The 20,523-nt window shown below is 35.8% G+C and overlaps 2 protein-coding genes across 4 annotated transcripts in view; both read left to right on the top strand.

Moving 5' to 3' along the window:
- The window catches only part of Clp (Cleavage and polyadenylation specificity factor subunit 4), a 56,192-nt gene extending 54,834 nt beyond the window's left edge, over nucleotides 1-1,358 (top strand). For all 3 annotated transcript variants that reach the window (XM_067116548.1, XM_067116549.1, XM_067116550.1), the window contains one exon: nucleotides 1,137-1,358. In XM_067116548.1, the coding sequence (XP_066972649.1) occupies nucleotides 1,137-1,208 (72 nt within the window). In that variant the 3' untranslated portion in view covers nucleotides 1,209-1,358. The remainder of the gene's footprint in view (nucleotides 1-1,136) is intronic.
- Nucleotides 1,359-4,656: 3,298 nt separating this feature from the next.
- LOC136845976 (GTP-binding protein 2) overlaps nucleotides 4,657-20,523 on the top strand; it is a 38,496-nt gene continuing 22,629 nt past the window's right edge. Inside the window, exon 1 of the mRNA XM_067116531.1 lies at nucleotides 4,657-4,828. The gene's annotated coding sequence lies outside the window, so the exon portion shown is untranslated. The remainder of the gene's footprint in view (nucleotides 4,829-20,523) is intronic.

Genomic DNA, 20,523 nt, shown 5'->3' with positions numbered 1-20,523 from the left:
AAGATGGCTTTGGCATGTTGCTTGCAGTGGAACAGATGTGAACAGTACAGACCCAGTACTTTTCCAGAAATTACCTTTCTCCTGATCTTTCCTTATTGCAGCTGGTTAAGACAACCAATATAATGATCAATTCCTCTCGTACAAGTGTTGAGGGGTCTGTGTACATACTCAGGAGAAAGCCGGAACTGTTCCTCTGGGGAAGTGTCAGGAGGTTGCGCTACAGAGAACAGCACAGAGAAGAATGGAGAGAAGTCATTTTATGTCTAGCCTCTCAAGAGAAAAGCAGACATAAATACTCTCCCTACACTAAAGGAAAGAAATCAGAAAGGCTCATTTACCCTATAGCAGAAAAGCACAGATCAAAGAAAAGAAAGGCACTCTTAAACTTAAGTGAGCACTTAACCTGTTAGTATGCTTAAAACTCTTACATACTCTTAATAGCTTCAGGATTAATAAGCAAATAAAGAAATACTGAAACCATGCAGTTTTTACTCAGGCCTCAAAAGCTAACTAATTATCAGTCTGTTGTTAGTTAGTACTGACATGGAAACCCCTCTGAAACTAAAAAGAAAAAAGCTTAATCAAAGACTTGAACTCAAAAAAACAATAAAAAGGGTTGAAAGTCCTAAGAATTCACAAATTAACATGAGCATGATTACAGGAGATTCTACATGGATTCACTGAAATATCTCCAGGCCATTGAAGGAAAAACTTATTGAAAAAGATACCTAATAGAAATAAATGATATTGACTTACTAAGATGTTGAATACGGTTAATGCACTCCGGATGAAAAGAAAAATGCAGAGTAAGAATGAGAGCAGAATGAAAAATAGAAGGAAACTGCAATGCTTAACATGTCCCAAAAGTCTGTGGAAGACTGTGATCAGTGAAGAAGTTTGGAGACACAAGAATGAGACAGTTAAGGGGTTCCTGGGGGAACCATATGCATGTGCACTAACCTGCTGAGAGGACCACATCATCTTACTATGCTGTGGATTGAAGTCTTTTGGTTGTGCTTATGTGAAAGTAATGGATTTGTGTTGGAAGAAATGATGTTGTATATAGTTATAGTTCCTAAATAATGGATTTTTGGATTAGGCTAAGCTGACTCTACCCAATTTTTCTTCTTTTCCAGTGTGGTCAACAAGGACATTTTGCCAACAGATGTACTAAAGGACAGTTTGCTTTCCTGAGTTCCACTAACTGAAGGTCAAATATTTTTATAGAAAATATTTATGCTTTTCTATGGAGTGAAAGAGGATGCTTGTGGAAAGTGATTGTGTATCAAAATCTGTAATATATGTTATTATATTGTTTTGGTTTTCCGTTAGAATGGACCAATAAATTTTAAAATCTTTGCAGTGTTTTATTATGACGAAGCTCCTCTGCATGCTGTACCTAGTATGAAAGATATCAAGATATCTTTATATCACAATCTAGGTATATTTAGCTGTTGTGATGAAGTTCGTGCTATATCACGATAAAGAAACATTATCAGAAAAGAATGTTTACAAAATGAAGTACAATATATGTGATGCAGCCCACAGCTTATATGTGCCAATCCTGTGTTTAGCAGCTTCTTGGACACACTCCAGAGGCAGAAAAGAACCATTCACCTGGCTAGGTATCCTTCTGGGTAGCACCTTACGTTGCTTAGTAGAAGACAGGTTATCGAGCATGTCAGTTAAGCAAGGAACACCTTCCTACCTTTGCTCCTGCAGTTCATTAATTTTATTCTAGTTTTTTTATAATTTTTATTATTTCATCCCTTTTATCCATTAAGTTTTTCTAATTTTCTCATGTTCTTTGTTTGGTTTCATTCTTCCCAATCACTTAGATGCTTATAGTGAGTATCCAAGTTTCCTTCATCAACTGGGAATGCTGTAAGTTGCCTGCAATCATTCTGGCCTTTATAAGTACTGTACACCTGATTACCTTTGAACTACTTTTACTGTACTTATTGTTAGTGATTGCTTGACTAGGAATTTGGTATTGCTTAGTTTTCTATATCCCTTTTGGTATGAGCATTTGGGATATAAGGTCTAACCTTTTGCATTTTTAGCTTTTCAGTATCAATGGATATACTAAGCCAGCCTTATTTCCTCCAGTGTCTTTTGAGCACTGTATGACGGGATTACTAATAATTTTTTTGTTCATATGGCTTTTCTTTCTTGAGATTTCATGGTTTCTCTCCTTTATTTTTTCGAGTGCAATCAAGCTGCAGTTCCTCACCTGACTTATGACTTACAGTCCTTGTCATCTGACAATTATCCATCTAAAATTCCCATGAATATATATATTGGTTCGAGGATAAACACAAATAAACAATGTTAACAAATAAAGTTTATTGAAAATTATCACTCAGTATTAGTATAACATTCATTATGTTTATCAGACATTTATCAGACATTGTGTTTAAAGAACTGAAGAGCAAGAAAGTAATATGCTAGTTATTTGGTGGCATTATTTTCCAAATAATAACTTATGGAAGCAATAACCTTAAAACAACAAAGTAAAAAAAAATGTAAAACTTCTTCAGTTGGCAAAATGAAATAATATGTAATTTACTGATAATTTTTCACTTACGACACTATAGAAATAAAGAGAATAATTTTCAATATAAATGACCAAGTCTTAAAGGAAATAGAAAAGAATTAAAACAGGTAAGAATCATCTACTAGTAAAATAGTTTTCTTGAAATCAAAGCTTTGTTAACACAAGGTTAGGCCAAAAAAGTGAGGTTCCTTCTATCCATGGTCTCAGGATCCATATAATGTACAAATGTTGTGGACCTGGAAATGGCCCTTTATTCAGATTCTGGGGTGAAGTGTCTAGGATTTACGGAGGACCATGAATTTGGCTAAATCATAGGTAACCAGTCTTTCAATGAACAAATAAATATTTCTATTTGGATGTAATGATGAGTAAAATCAAGAAATGGCCTAGAGATCATTTGCTGTTTTGTATTAAGAAAAGAGGCCATGAATGGGAAAAGGAGTGGCTAATGTTTGTATATGACATTTCAGTTGGTGATTGTTAAGAGACGCTGCAAATACTGCTGAACCAGTCTGTAAGAGGCAAAAGTTAGCAGTGAGCTAAAGTAAGGTTATGATTGTAATGAGAAATCCATAAGATGGAGTAAAAATGTTAATGATGGAAGACTGGAACTGATTGATTTATATAGGTATCTGTCAGTAAATGTAATGAGAGAAAACGTAAATACAGATTATAGGAAGCGTGGAAAGTAACAAGATCGTGAAAGGTTTATGAGAGATGAGTCTATGACAGCAAATGTGAGAATGAAGGAGTTGGTCAAGCCAGCTGTTCGCTATTAGATGTGTAGATGTTGAAGAGTCTGAAGCTGTTGACAATACAAAGATTGCTGCCTTTGTACACAGAAGGCTCATCAGCAGCACGTCAAAGCCCCTTCCTTACACACACTGCAAGATTCACCCCATCTCATGCTTCCTGGATATTAAGGCATTTCCCTTTCTTAGACTTCTTATGTCTATGTCTTTCTTTCCTCCTTCCTAGTAACATTTCTGAATTTTCACCAACTTTATCACCATCATCTATTCTTTTAACATGGCCAAACCATCTCAAAATGATCTGATCCATCCTTTTGGCTATGCTAACATTTTTATCACTTCAGTGCCCCTCCACATTTCTCATCCTTATAATTTTTCTCACATTACTTATTCTACAAAATCAGTTAACTCAGCATCTTCAACCTTTTCTCTTTCATTCACCCTCAACATCTATACTTCCTTTCCCTAAAGGAGAGTTGGATCAACAAATTTCAGATATTGCTGCCTAAAATTTCCAAGGTAATTCGATCTCATCTCAAGTGTATCTTTTGCACAGACTCTGCTACCTTTCTTAATACACCAGTTTTGTGGCTCTCTTCTTTCATCCTACTATTATGTTATATTGGTTCCCAGGTACACACACACATACTGTATATATATATATATATATATATATATATATATATATATATATATATATATATATGTGTGTGTGTGTGTGTGTGTGTGTGTGTGTGTGTGTGTGTTTATAGCCTATATAAATATATAAAGTTTTTAGTGTTACAAGGTTCTATTTCCCTTTATTCTAGTACTACATTCGTAAATCGGCAATATATTGCATATAGAATTATTAATAGTGCTTGCAATCATTCTTACTATTTAATTGTTTTGTATCAAATTAATGTATTGGTGTGTGATGTTAAATGTTGTTCTACAAAATGTAGGGCTAACTTTGTCTTTAATTAATTCGTAATGTTTCTTGGTGAATGTGTCACTGCGGTGAAACGTACCGTAATTAAATTTAAAATGACGGAACACAATGCTTCGCAATATTACATCAGCCAGTATTACGATTTACTGTATTTGGTACAGTACTACAGCTTCGGGAATTCCCTAGACCGTATGCCAGATGTCGCTATCTAAAACTACTTTTATGCGTTCTTCCATAGAATCTTTTCATGAGTTAGTTTTTCCAAAAGACATAACCTCTGATGCAATGCAATGAAGGCTTTGTTCGATTGATAAATTAATATGAAAGTAATCGTCCGTAACCCTGTTTCGTCATGTTAGCCAAACGATCGAATCTAAATATATTCCCGCTCGGCGCGTTACGTACACCAGTGGATCAGAGAGCCCCCGGGAGCGGAAGAGCGAATTCATTCCAGTATCAGGACATATCATGCAAAGAAGTAACCATGGTGTGATTATAGTAGTGATAAAGTGCTCTTCTACAGCTTTACAATTCGAGTACAAAAATGTCCTAAGATAGTACTGGTTTGCTCAAAAACAAGAAATTTTAGTAAGTTTTGACAAGTTTTCAGCATTTTGTTACTTTTTTTATACATGCATGGTGAAGGCAAAGTCTGCACCTTACTCTTAATTAGTTTTGTTGTTCATATGATAATCTTGATGGTGGAGAGAGAGAGAGAGAGAGAGAGAGAGAGAGAGAGAGAGAGAGAGAGAGAGAGAGAGAGAGAGAGAGAGAGAGAGAGAGAGAGAGGTGCACTTATAACTCTTGGAGACAGCCAAATGAAAGGAAAGTGCTTCTTTCTATTTGGGTATTTTATTTTTCGGGAAAGTAAAACTTTCACAAAAAACCCAGAGAGTACTTTCAGGCAGGGTGGGGCCGGAAGAGAGGTATTTATCACGTTACTTGTATACCTCCCATAACGTTTGACTTGAGTAATCGATATGACACCATTTAAAAGTACTGAGAATGTCAGGTACATTAAAATTTTAGATAGCCTTTTGCCTGTGTAGCATGTTGCAGGCCAGTAACCCAATAACGGAATAGTCTACCTCGTACATTTTATCATTGTTATAATTATATTTAATGTATTATTCCTTTCACTCCGTATTTTTTCATTTTGCAAGTACATTACAATAAGTCTTGTTTTGGCGTGGTTATCCTATGAACGTTATTATAATTATATTTTTGTCATAATTGCTTCTACTACTGCCACTATTATTATTATTATTATTATTATTATTATTATTATTATTATTATTATTATTATTATTATTATTATTTAACTTCAATTTTGCTAATGAGTTTTTAAAAGTTTTTAATGCTATAGGTCTATTTCCACTGGGCGTCAGTGTTATGGTAGAAAAGGTCTTAGTCTTTGTCTCCTTCAAATCAGATTTCCTAGATTATGTCTAAAACTTTAGAACGTTTTAAAGTATTTTTTTAAGTACTGCACCATAAACGTCATCAACAGCAAATCCAGCAACAATGGTTGTGGTGTAAGACAATAGACCCAAATTTATTTAGGTAATGAACCGCTGATCTCATGCAACCAGACGACACGTGAATAGCATTATGTAGATCAAAGCTGGACGACAGTCACTTGTCGTAATGTTCCCAAATAAGCGTATAACCGATAAGAAAGATTTCTACCAAGTAAGGAAGTCTGGAATGGTCTCATGACGTCGAAAGAACCCGCAGGAATGTTGCTCTTGCGCAAATAAACTGGATCATCGATTTGTTTCATCGTATTTCTCGACGTCTTTTTGTTGTTTCAATTATTCATCTTTCTACTGGCATGACCATCGGACAAGTTTTTTTTTCGGAATTTCTTTTTGCTTTAACATTGCATCACACACACACACACACACACACACACACTAAATGACGCTATATTTATGTCTTCTTGAAAATCTGCTCAAGGAACCCAGAGCTAAACCACAACGAAAATACATAGTTCCACAAAATACAGAAAATACCTAAAAAAAATTGAACGAAAAACACAAGACCGTGAATTCCAACTATTTCTTAAAAATGACTGACAGATTAAAGTAGACCCACTAAAACATTGTTTATTTTATCTAAAATAAAAAAATTACAAGACTCATCTTAATTTATTCATAATAATTTATTATTACTTCCCATGCTAGGCATCCTATAAGTGTGTATATATATATATATATATATATATATATATATATATATATATATATATATATATATATATATATATATAAAGTAAATATATATAAAATAAGTGAAATGGCTAATGTTCTGGAAGTTTGATTATAAATTGCTAAATGATAAATGTGACAGTGACTATTGTCTTGTTTTTATCATGAGCTATCACTAGTTAGGAGTAAGTCAATTCTTTCAGATTTATTCAGCCTTCCTAGTAATGTTTAAAGCAAGGTGAATGCGCTTTTGTTGCCTTGGATATTTATAACAAGTACATGTAAGTTTGTATACAATGTCTTTTGAGATTAATGAAGTTCCTCATGCTATTTGTGATTTTGGTATTCTAAACAACATTTTCCCAGAAAGATTGTGTTGTTTTTGTGGTCTAGTCTTCATAATTGCACTTCCTGACACGTGCATTGTTAATCACCTGGACTGAGCGGTAGTGTTTTAATCAATTGAAGATATTGGCCAACTCCCACTTTTGCAATGATATCGGTAGACCACAAAACTTGGGCTGTCACGTCCTGTATTAGACGTATTGTTTCTTCATTATTAGCCGTGACGTTTGTCAGTTCTCCTAATGAGGTCTAAGTGTAAATGGCTGTTATTTGTTGTTAATACTCTGTCTTAAACGGTCGTTCATCCGTGGAATCTGTCTTAAGGTGGGACGGACACATTTTCTGGCATCTTTTAGCATCTTGCCTTCCGAGTTTGCGCAAAGAAAACCTGAGTCGCGCATGTTCGTCTTCTTGCAGACAAAGATGGGCATCTTTTGTTTACGCGGGAAAAATGAAGGTGAAAGGTTTTCGAATACCTCCCACTAACTGACAGATATTCAATTACATCTACACAAAGTATCCTTATATCATGATTATAATATATTCTAGGAATGAAATTTTTCGCTAATGACTTGTGTAGGCCTGAGCAGTTTTCAGTAAAAAACAAATGTTAGGTTTATAAGTGAGCTACCGTGCTGTAGTTATATCTGCGAAATTTTAATACTTGCATCTGGAATATAGTGTTTAAAATTGTAAGCATGTAAATGAAATAAATTACTTAGTAAATTACTTGGCTAAATGCTTGTAAATGCTGCCGTTAAGAACTTTTGAGTTAATGTAACATTTAAGAACAAATAATACAGTGATACATCCGAACGTTACTAAATGGTGTTATGTCAAAACCCTCGTAAGTTGTGTGACAGTTTTTATTTTGGTTATATTAGAAAATCATTTGAAAAGAGAATAAGGCAACATAACATGTATCAGATGTGCAAAGGCGAACAGTGCTATTTTCTTCCACGGCAGTGAAAAAAATTATGCCGTCATTTGGACAGGGTCTGAAAAGATAGTTTATTACAATAATATACTGGGAAGAGGAATGTATAAACTCGATCCATTTATTTCCAAAGAAATATGTACCATGTATAAAATTCAAGGAAGGTAGTTTACCTGGGCCTACAACAACGGCTAAAGCTCGCCCGGAAAGATAAAATAGGTTTGTAAATGGAACATTCACCCCAGACGCTAGCGTAATGCTCCTCCCACCAATTTTTTTTTTTTTTTTTACTTATCACGTGCGAGTAAATTTGCCAGCTGTATGCGTGTTTGCACGTTCACCCTAACAAATATTTATTGTAAAAATCTACCACGATCTATCAGTCTTCAATATGGCTTAGAAAACCACAATGAGACCAGTCAGGATTTATACCCAGTGTTTCACTTTTCCCTGCGATATATATACAGTATATATATTTATATGTATATAAAATGTACTGGTCACTTTTTACCAGATATGTATGTAATTGTGGTAACCACAGTACGCTCCTAACTTCTCGAATTCCTCACTTTCAAATTCAATAATGTGAAGAAATTCTAACATCCGGAGCGGGATTCGAACCCGCATCTGGAGATCAGGTTGGTAACGTGACCTCTTTGTGATACTCTGGATGTAGGTTTAAATCCTGCTATGGACGTCAGAATTCCTTCCATTCTTGCATTTGAATCTCAAGCTTTATAATGACATGTGTATCTAAACCCACCCCCTCCCAAAATAAAGAGAAGAATTCGAGAAGTTAAGAGGGTGCTATGGTTATTATATATATATATATATATATATATATATATATATATATATATATATATATATATATATATATATATATATAAACACTTTACGTGGATTTTGTGATATTCTCAAGCACGCGTTCCTTCGTGCTTGCTTGGATACACACAAATATATATATATATATATATATATATATATATATATATATATATATATATATATATATATATATATGTGTATATGTGTGTGTGTGTGTGTGTGTGTGTGTGTGTGTGCGCGAGTGTGTTTGTGTGGCGCTTTGAGAGAAACGGACAATTTTCAAGAAAGAGAAAGTTACATAACTCAAACTTTGCTTCGTCTTGAACTATGAACTTTGCTTTGAGTGGAGAATTTGCCACCTGTCGGTTTCTCTCTCTTTTATTGTTTGAAAGCTAATGATATCAAAATATTTGCGGTAAATTTTAGGCGAACCGTAGAATAATGGTGGTTATACTGTTATTTTCATTGTTATGTTTCTGTTGAGCCTTGTGTACCGCCTATAAAAATAATTGATATTTAGAAACATGACAAATTCTCGCAGCGTATCTTTGCTGTAACCGTCTGTGTATTGCTACGCGCCCTACGCAGCGCTTCTCTCAACCTATGCAGGCTTCAACCGACTCCTAACGGTCTTTAAGCAGGTGCCGAACCTTCCGCTTATAACAAACAATTGAAGGTAGTGTTGCGTGATATCTCTCTCTTTCTCTTTGTGTGTCACGCGCAAACACTTTTACAAACGAAATGTCCTCATTCACGTTATTTTGAACAACATTCCAGGGTGTTTTCGTAACAACTTGCGATTAGATTAAATGGCATTAGTGTTTAAATATTTTGCAGCACAATCAAACATTCGCTTCCAAACAAACAAACAAACAAACGCACACGGAGGCTGACGGAGGGCCCCACAAACGAAAGGAGGCATTAGGCCAAGACCTGGGCAGTGGGACTTGTGGGAGCCAAGGTTTGGCAAAGTTTATGAAATCTTTCGGTCATGTGTCCATTTTTTTTTACTATGATGTTGACATAGAACTGTTTTAATGTTTTCATTTAATCTTCGCCGAATGAACATCAAATATTGAAATAGCAACTTGCCATTCGTGGAAGTTGCTACGTTGGTATGTTCACTACTTCCAAAATTTGTTATTATTGATATTAAAAAAAGTTATGTATAACAGCGAGATTATAAGAAGTCTTACAAACTTTGGCGCAAATGTTAGTCCTTTATAATCATTCACCTTCACTTTTTTTTTCTCTCCTGTAAATTTCGCCATGAGCACCCTGTTGTGAAATGCTCTCTTCGGGGAAATGAGAGCACGCTTCTTATATTTCGTTCGTTACACTTGGCGTAATTGAAAGCCTTGCCTCCTGTTATTTGTTTCAGTGAATTGCATCTGTTTACTGTTCCGTAATTTGTAATTCATTTGGTTTTCCTTTGTGCATAAGTGTTTCCTAACATACATTCCACTTTTAGAGGATTTGTTAAATTTACTTGGTAAATGCGTACCTTTGTATCTCGAGGAATAAGTTCAGTTTGTACTTAAACGTGAACACGTGATTTGCATGACAAAAAAATACGTGAATATTTTTTTCATTTAAAAGCGTTTCCGAGGTATATATTGTAATAAAAAAACGGGAAAGCAAAATTGATGCATTTTGCAACTGTATTGTATTTATTTTTCAGCACGTACTGGTTTCTTAGGCCTTTGCTATCCAAAATACCTTATAATTTAGCGTCTTAGGAAAAAGAATATTTAAGTATTTTTAGTATTTCTAAACGAAGAAAACAACTTTAAAATAAATCACATCTCTCTTTTAACGAAAAGTCTTCGTAACAGATCAACGTCTTATAAAATGAGAGCAAATATGAACACAAAACAACCGAATACCAATGTTTTGATAAATGAAACCGAGATAAACGAACTGAAACGCATTCAGAGAGGGCATACCTTTGACACGCCCAAACCTTAGCTCTTTTGAAAGACGCTAATGATTTTTGAACATCCGACTGGACTTTCAATTCAACCAGGGTATAATGCAGCATATCGGGCTGCTATTCACGAATATGAATGCAAAATTGCAATAAACTAAAGTATGCTTGGTTGTTAGGGGACTAGGGCTTCAGATATGTTTCGCGGTTCTAAAGATAGGAAGGCTATCCCTGGTAAGTTTTAAATCCAGGATAAACATTTTATTATCCTTCTCCCATTTTATTTTGATTTTACAAGGTAATTCAGTATGGTAGAGAAGTATTGAAATCCGACTGGGTTCTTACTTTAGTCGCGAATGATCGAGTGGAATGATAGACCAATAAAGTCTGCTCTATTCTCCTCTCTACAACCTAACGATCAATTTCTATTCTTTATGCTAAAGGTTGAGCAGTCACGAAGCTAGCTGTCATCCACGCGAGAAGAAATAATCTATTACCCTGTCAGACACGATAAGCGGGAAAGCCTCCAGCAATCATATATATGACTGAGGTATCACCCGGAAGAATCAATCGATGATATAAAATTGACCTGAACAGGAAAACCCACAGACCACAGTCGGTAAGCGATAAACAAAGCGACGCGGTTAACATACTCAATCATAAAACACTTCGTTGATTATTTATGTGTCCTCTTATCTATTGTTTACTGCCAGCACTCACATCAGTAGTTTCAGTTCTTTATTGAGATGAGCAGTTATCATATATTAAATTTCCCCTACCTGACAGAGTTTCATTTTCAGTTCACGATAAAGAGTGAACCGAGCGCTGTGCCGCTCAGCCATTGCCTGCATGGCTGACTGCACCTTCCAAATGACGGCAACTGAACTGGGTCACCATGTCCCTACGGTATATTTTTTCAAGGGGCGATCACTTTCCCATGACTTGGTAATTAAATGCTGCCTTTGCAGGACCTCCCGAACAATACAATAAAGCCTCATATTAATTTTCAAACAAGGTTATGTTTTTTACGATTTTTTTTTTTTTTGCAGGATTACAACGTCATGCATGGCTGTTTACCAGTACTTGACTATAAAGGCCTCATGGCTGGCATCAGAGGATCATACTTTGGGAGGGATAGGAACGTAAATAAGGGAGAAAGGATCTTGTTTTTGAAGAACAAAAGCCCACTACATTATCCCAGTTTTTGATAACCAAATTTTAGATCCATAGAATAGACAGGGTCATGGTCATTTTCACATTCACACTTCAACTGATGGAGATACAAATGAACATCAATATGTAGGAGTTTTTATGGTATCGAGAGCTCAACATAATCATTATTTACTCTGGAAACTTGGTTTTGATCAACTTAAATGGGCGCATATTATGAATGTTTCTCATGCGCTTCAGTAGCGTAATCATTTGATATTAAAGCCATTTTGCTTGTACGTTTTTCTTGTGATCTGTAAAGCGGAAATGTACAAAAGCCCGTTAATAGTTCCTAAACGAACTTCGATTTAACTAAAAAATTTCAGGAGAACGCAATGGATATATCAGATGGATATCTGCACCGTTACACAACGCAGGCCTTGCTCCTACAGTACAGTTCATTACCACAATACCACTGTCGACGGAGGAAGTGGAAAACCTAACCAGTTTCAAAACAGGAGTTCATGCAACTAAAGTGGACGTAAAAGAGTTAGATGAGGAAAAGAAAAGAAAGCTGAGAAGAAAACGCAAAAGAAGGATGAACTTGGGACGAATTCTCTGGCTTCAGGGTCACCAACGCAGCCTCTTTCAGTCATGGCTGCCAAAAAGCTACATAGCACCCAGCCCACCTGTACCGAGGCCACCGAGAGTACACTCTCGGTGGCCTCGCCTGTCCCCTCTGGCTTGGAGGAAGAAGCCAAGTTCACTTCGAACAAAGACATAGCAACAGCGGCCGTTGGGTTTTGTTTTGGCCATTGACAGCGGACTTGGTGCCCTCTCCCGGTCGCGTGCGCGCACTCACTCACACAAATATAATGTATATAGTATACACACACACATATACATAGGCTATATATATATATATATATATGTGTGTGTGTGTGTAATTTTTAATAACCAAAATGCCCTTTTTAACTTCTCGATTTCGTCACACTTTGGAAACGTTCGTCTCTACAAAGCCTATAATTGGATTTAGTCCAGCCCATACAGTACTTATCTGGTAAATGTATGTATATATATATATATATATATATATATATATATATATATATATATATATATATATATATATATATATATATATATATATATATAGAGAGAGAGAGTCTGCGTAAATAAGAGGAGCTTCGTCGCACTAATGAAAGAAGCACTACTTTCCTGATGACAACATAGAATTCCGTTTGGAAAGACCTGCTTGTCAGCGCGAAGGTCGTGAGGTGATCTGACTGAGAGGGATTATATGAACTTTTACGTCAGATTCTCTTACTGAAAACTTCACGACCCTCTACAGTATAGTATCTTTACTGACACATTCATAGACTTATGTTCAAAACTCTAGCCCGTCTTGTATATTTAGTCTTAGTTCTGTTTACAGTCTTATTTGTTATTATATACCAGATGTGCAACACACACACACACACACACACACAGAGAGGCGCTTGTCTTACCGAATACAGACATTACGCTTGAAAAGACGCCTACGTAGACAAGATCTTAGAACATCTTAGAACTATGTATGGAACAGCAAATGCTGAGTATTGCTGGGATGAACATCAAGAGATCTTCGGGACAAGTGATGTAGTCTTTTTGTTTTGCTGTGATATCATTTAGGGAAATGTGTGGCTTCACCGTAATGTAGCGTAGCGTCTGTTTTTATGTTACCGAGGTATGACAGTTGCGTGAAGGTTACTTACGTAACCGCTGGGCCCACACCCTCGGTTTTGATGTTTTTGATGCACTAATTCCTCATTTTCGTTTTGGTTGTTTTTTCGATATTATTATTATTATTATTATTATTATTATTATTATTATTATTATTATTATGTGCAGAAACTGGTTGAACACCCAACTCATTAAACTTCATGAAACTATAAATATTTATTAAAAGTATGAATATATATTCTCCAGCCCCAGGGTGCATAACTTCGTTTCCCATTGAAAATTTTTGTTTATACGGTATAAAATCTCTCTCTCTCTCTCTCTCTCTCTCTCTCTCTCTCTCTCTATATATATATCATATATATATATATATATATATATATATATATATATATATATATATATATATATATATATGTATATATATATATCTTTATAAAACGTCATCTTTATTTATTTAGCTTGCGCCATGCGAGGATAGGCTGGTGTTTCGTATTCTTTAGTCTCAATGTTTAGCTTTTTGTTTGTTCATAAAAAAGCTCAGAGTTGCTGATATATTCCAATGTTATTTTGTAGGGCCTGGTAATCTTTACAGAAGGATTAATTAATATATTTATTTGTTAATAATTTTGCAATCGTCTTTGCTGATTGCTTTTTAACTTTCCATGCACATATATTCACTACATTTGTAAGGTTCAGTTTCCTCGTACTGAAGTGCAACAGAGTATAATTATGATTTCAGGCTCAAACTCAATTCCTTTGAGCAAAACGTTTGAAAACGATCAGACTGTAATTCGTCGAATGAAAAAAGTAGGACGATCTCAATTCATAAATCAGGTTTGGTGGGATGGAAGGTAGCGCCTACGATTCAAGGGATTTAAACAGGTCCTGGTGGCGACTGAACCAGGCTCATATATTCCAGTCGCCTACTTGTCTAGACTTTTGCAAGACTCATCCTTGTTACCACCAATAATCTCGTGTGTGTGTGTGTGTGTGTATGTGTATGTATATATATATATATATATATATATATATATATATATATATATATATATATATATATATATATCGTGCGTGTTTGGGTTATCCGTGCACACAAACGCAAGAGTATTTACACAGGATTATTGGTAATTGGAAGGATGAGTCTTGCGTAAGTCTAGACATGCAGGCGACTGCAATGTATGAGGCTCGTTAAGTCATACCAGGACTCGTTAAATTATATATATATATATATATATATATATATATATATATATATATATATATATATATATATATATATATATGTGTGTGTGTGTGTGTGTGTGTGTGTGTGTGTGTGTGTACGTAACCCCTCTATGGAAAACTTCCACCGCTCAGACACCTTAATTACACATACTGCGCCATTCACCTCCATTTTAAAGTGCACCCTTCCTTTCCAATATTTCTTCCACTTCATAAATTCTGCACTTTCACAGCTTTCCTCTCGTTCTTCCTACTAATACGTCTGTATTTTACATTCTTTTCAATAACCTATCATCCTCATTATTTATTACGCATGATCGAATCTTCTCAAAACACGATTTCATCGCCTTTTTTTTTTTTTTAACCAACCTGCACATTTCTTAACTTTCCAAGACTTCTTACTCCAGTGACATAAAACACCCATAACAGTTCATCTCCACAGCATCATTCATAGTGGCAGCTCAGCAGTTTTGCCTGGACTACACGAATTTACCACCTTTTGTAAACTTGGGTTAAGGAGTTTGGGTTGGGGTATAGGTCTACCTGCTGAGCAGCGTTTGATTCCAACCGAGGCCTAACGGTTCAAGAGCGTTAAAATGTTCGTGCCTCTGTTGACCTAAATAGTGGTAGTTAGTCGATAGTGATGGGTCCTGAGCAGGAGGAAGAAGGCCGTGAGGGCAGCAACCTCATGTCAAAAATAGCCTTGCTGAGAACCGGAAGGCGAACACCTATTGTTTGTGTGCGTGCTTGAATGATGGTCTAGAGCACAGCTAATCTGAAACCAATTTCCATGTATCGTTTAATGATTTTTTTGCTTTTCTTTTTCCTTTCCGCTCTTTGCTTACAATTTAACATCTGCTTATGTTATTTTATTTTGCCAAATATTTCAAAGCTTTCATTTCACGTTCTCTAGTTTGTAGCTGAGTTGCCAGTCTCTTACATGTGCGTCATTCTGTCATGTATATGATGCACAAACACACAGACTCATTTGCTTACAAATTCAGGCGTATATCCTGTTTCAAGGCAGTTTCTTTTGTATTGTATTCGTAATTTCATGTATTACTGTCAAATATGAGCTTTCCAAATCTTTGTTTATAGCCTCCTGTTGTGATGCGGTCCTGGGTTTGTTTACCTTGGGGGATATTTTTTTTATTTGCTAACGTTGGTTATCTACATGTAATCGTGCTTCTCTCTCTCTCTCTCTCTCTCTCTCTCTCTGTATGCATGCATGTATGTATGCACGTATGTATGTATGTATGTATGTATATATATATATATATATATATATATATATATATATATATATATATATATATATATATATATATTCCTAACTAGACGCATGTAGTGCTGTACACCCTTAAAGTCAAATGTTCTTTGTTCGGTGTCATGACTTCACCAGTATTGATCAAGGTCTGGCAGGGCCACTGAAATCATGAACGATCAATAAACCAATAAAGATAAGATTGATTTAGAATGATGCTGGTTGATAGACTGAACGGCTGTAGATAGCCTGGACGCCACTTTGACGTGGTGTAAATCAAACAGCAATAATTGGCGTACCTTTGTTGCCAAGCGAAATATTCGCGCGCCAGCCATTACTGGCATTGCATCATGGCGACTGGGAAGAAGAAGAAGAAGAAGAAGAGAGAAATTATCCTAGCCCTCCCAAAATCAAGTAATCTTTCTAAATGGACATCTAAATGGCTCATCGATCTTAGGCCGAAGAAAATAAAATATATATATATACTATCTTCATTAACGACTGCAGTTTCATACATGAAAGTATGAGAGGCAAATGGTCTTCAATGAAAAAAAAAAATATTTATAAATACGAAAAGCTTGAAAACAGCTTTTCATGATTCTTACACCAGCGTATCCTCTCGTGACCAAGTAAACAGATGTTTGCATCAAGAATTTAGAACAGGTAACTATTGAGCGCTATGTTTGTTGATCTATATAGCGTGTGCAGTTTTCCCGTGTCCAAGAATGAGGGCTGTGACCTACATTTTTTTTTCGGAAAGATTATTGCACCAAAAACAATGTACCGCAGAAAGATTTCTTGGTGAATTTGCTTATTGTCCTCCAGAATTTGAAAAAATCTTGCAGTAAAGTGTATGTGAAAGATGATACATGTTACTGAAGTTATTATTATTATTATTATTATTATTATTATTATTATTATTATTATTCCAAAAGCGTGTTTACTAAAGGACGGCTTGTATCCCTATTTCCCTCGGTAACTGACGCAATGTACTTGAATGAGGAGAGTTGCCAAGAAAACACACGTTGCCAGAGAGAGAATCGAGCAGCAGAATCTGGGCAACGTCCCTTTAAGAACAATTTCACAGCAAAGCAATGTTAAGTTTAAAGAGAATGGTATTTATTCTATGTCCTACTTCTGTCCTTTCCCTGTTGTCATGTCCGACCTCCCAAATTGTTTTTTGTGTCATTCCATCGTTTCTGGCAATGCATCGTTTTGGTGTTTCAGGGAAAACCGAATAAAATCAGATCGAAATATCTTCAGCCGAATAATTCCAATATTTTAAAAAAAGTATTTCAGTCAAACCCGAGTCATGACATTTTGGCGCCCTGCGCCAAGGAATCAATACGTGGGACGCATTCGCCATCGATTTGTTTTGGTGCTGTAGAGATCAGTCAGTCATCTGTTTTACGATTAAACAATAGAGAGGTGACGTCCTATACTGTTCGTTTGGCTCCTCACCGAACTCTCTCTCTCTCTCTCTCTCTCTCTCTCTCTCTCTCTCTCTCTCTCTCTCTCTCTCTCTCTCTCTCCGAAACTGTCAGGCAGATGACCTTCAACTCATGTCACAACATGCGGGCGAGGTATAAGAGCGGATTCTAACCTGTTCAAAGGTCCCTGAAATGTCGAAATTTCTCTCATGTTTGTAGATTGTACTCAAAATCAGCTTTATGCGGCTGTAATTCGAGATGTTGACATATTTAAGGGTAAGCAGTACTTTGATTAGGAAATGGAATAGTTAATCGTTATGAGACCTACAAGTGGCATTTACAGTATGTAAAATGTGGACGTAATAAAACATTCGTAACAAGATGCATTGGCTTGGGAATACTAGTCACCTCATTTTTAAAAGCAAAAGTGGTTGTACAATTAATACATTTTATTGATTTGTCTCCCTGATGTTCAGAGTTCATGTGGGTGCTTGCGTGTTTCATGGGCCTAATGATTTGTAGGTTCCCTCCGGGAATGACCAGTACAGAGATGTAGGAAGCTTCTGTTGTCATCTACTTTGAATGGCGTATAATTCACGTACATTTTGTCCTCCGCATTACCTCTTAATCTAACTACATTTCCCTTCTACTGTTTTCTTAAAGATATTGAGATCCCATGCACATAATGGGGCTCCCACTGTAGACCTACCTTTTTTTCTATTCATTACAAAAATAGTTGAAGTCTTGATAACAATATCACCTTTCAGAAGATAACTCTTCTTCTTTTCCCTCTCTTCTCATCGAGGAAAGTAGTTGGGAATGGATTTCAATCCATATTGTTTCCATATCCAGGGTGAAACTCAAAGTTTACGTAACGCCAGTGTACCCATAACTATATGACCTTGAGTGTTTTCTCTATGGTGTGGGTTGGATCAAAACAATTCTGGTACTCTCTTATGTTCACCTAATTCTACTTTGTGTCTTGTTTTAATAGTCTTATTTATTATCACTAATTATTGTCATTTCGTTTTCTATATAACATAATTGCACATTCACCAAAATGGGTGACTCTATTCCGAAATGATACTTGAGAAAATGAGGCCTCTTCTTTTCATAGTACTAAGTCAGTGAGACATCACTCACAAGTAAACAGATGTTCTGTAACTCTTTCTCTCACTGGGCTACCCTCTCAACTTACTGAGAATTCCCAGCAAGCCAATCTATTCTTGATCCCTGTCAATTCTGTGCTGAAGATGGTACTTCATTTATACATACATTTCCATTCTTCTTTGTCTCATTTCTTTTTTTAAATACTCAAAGAATGACTTTGCCTTTTTATTTCAAAGGAGACTAAAGATAATCTACAAGTGATGGAAGCTACTGAGAACGGCGGATCACATGCACCTCTCTCAGTTTCTAATAGTGTACTTTATATCAATGAATCTCCTCAAGTGACCCGTTTACATTCATGCTTTGACGGTTATTTATCCAGTTACGTCTTCCTCTCATTCATTTAACCACCATGTAGCGTTTCTTAACAATATAAAATCACTCTTTCCTCACCTGTCAACTCTGATCTTATAAGCATGTTTAAATAGGGATTCTGTAATTCAGTTACCTTTAGTACTGCAATCAAAGTTTCTATTAATGACGCTATCTTTATTCCGGCCCTACCCGTCAAGTCTGGTTAATAAAAAAGAAATTCGAAACTCTCTCTCTCTCTCTCTCTCTCTCTCTCTCTCTCTCTCTCTCTCTCTCTCTCTCTCTCGTATCAAAATTTCATCATCGTCTCTAATGAACTGTGATGCAAAGGGTCTTTTTGTAAAAATTTCCGTCACTCTTGTCTTTCCTGCGCTTTTTACAAATCAGAATTTTGGGAGTCAGACCTATTGTTTCAATGGCGTAAATTATTTCTTTTGTCTACGTTGACAAAACATATTTTAATTTATTTTCTCAGTAATTAATATTGTTTTCACACTGGATCGCTTCAATTTTTATTGGATCCATTCTCGATAGGACTGAATCAAAGACATTAGATCTAAATCAGCGATCTCACCTACCTGACATCTGCAGAGCGTTCGTGTTGTTTCTTTTCTGTGGGTAGGCCTAATATTCTAGCTGCTGTTCCACCGAGCTAAAGAAATTCCTTTCTCTTTTCAAACCGCCAGCCAGGAACGCCACACCAGAGAGTTCTTTGCGATCAGCGCTCCTCACCTTAACTATTTCTACCAAAATTATGCCAAATTGCGAAATGTTTTCGTGGTACTATCTTCCCGATTTCTATAACTCCCTTTCGTATTTGTACTTAATGAGATGTTAAGTTTGCCCACTGGTATCGTATCAGAATAAAGAGATAATATGAAGAAGTAACACATTAAACAGACGGATATGAAATAAACTGAAGTTTCATATCGAACATTTCTGTTACAAGCGATTCATTTCTATGACATTACCGATAGGTATTTAAAGATTTCCGAGCATTTTTTTTGTATGCCCATTTTCTGTAGTTACAAGTACATAAGAAAAAATACATGATTGTACATGGATCCTCATTATTATTATTATTATTATTATTATTATTATTATTATTATTATTATTATTATTATTATTTTGATAAAACAAGTAAAATACAAAACTGAGCAGCGCTAATCCAAAAGAGAAGTGATGAATTTTCCTCCCAGAGAATAGGAAATGCCGAAAATCGGTTTTACTCAGGATGCTGTCGACATCTTATTGTATCTGAAGGCAAACTAAATACTGGAGAGAGAGAGAGAGAGAGAGAGAGAGAGAGAGAGAGAGAGAGAGAGAGAGTTTTGTTTTGTTTTGATTTAATCCTCAGGTTTGAGCACACTTTTTACTAATGTTGTTGGTAATTTCTTTCAACCTTGAATGCAAACAAATGTTTTGCTTATTCTGTTTCTTTAGAATTACACCTTAAAAAGCACATTTATTCTCTCTCTCTCTCTCTCTCTCTCTCTCTCTCTCTCTCTCTCTCTCTCTCTCTCTCTCTCTCTCTCTCAGTGCTCAACTCGCAATCAAGGTCCAGAGCTTCTCTTTAGACCCAGCTCACGATCTTAATGGAGTTGCGATATCTTACCACTGCTGGCTTTCCTTTCCTTAATCTTAGCTGATGTCCTTAAGGAGAGTTACCGTATTAACTTCCACCCTATTGTCTTAAAGTAATTAGGAGGAGTTTAGGAGATAAGAGATAGAAGTGAAAAGCATGAGAAAGAGAATCCAATACCTCTA

This window comes from Macrobrachium rosenbergii, chromosome 14, assembly GCF_040412425.1.
Source record: "Macrobrachium rosenbergii isolate ZJJX-2024 chromosome 14, ASM4041242v1, whole genome shotgun sequence".
In the NCBI taxonomy this organism is placed as follows: Eukaryota; Metazoa; Arthropoda; class Malacostraca; order Decapoda; family Palaemonidae; genus Macrobrachium; species Macrobrachium rosenbergii.
Note: the sequence above shows the minus strand (reverse complement) of the source record. Positions and strands in the feature narration are given on the sequence as shown.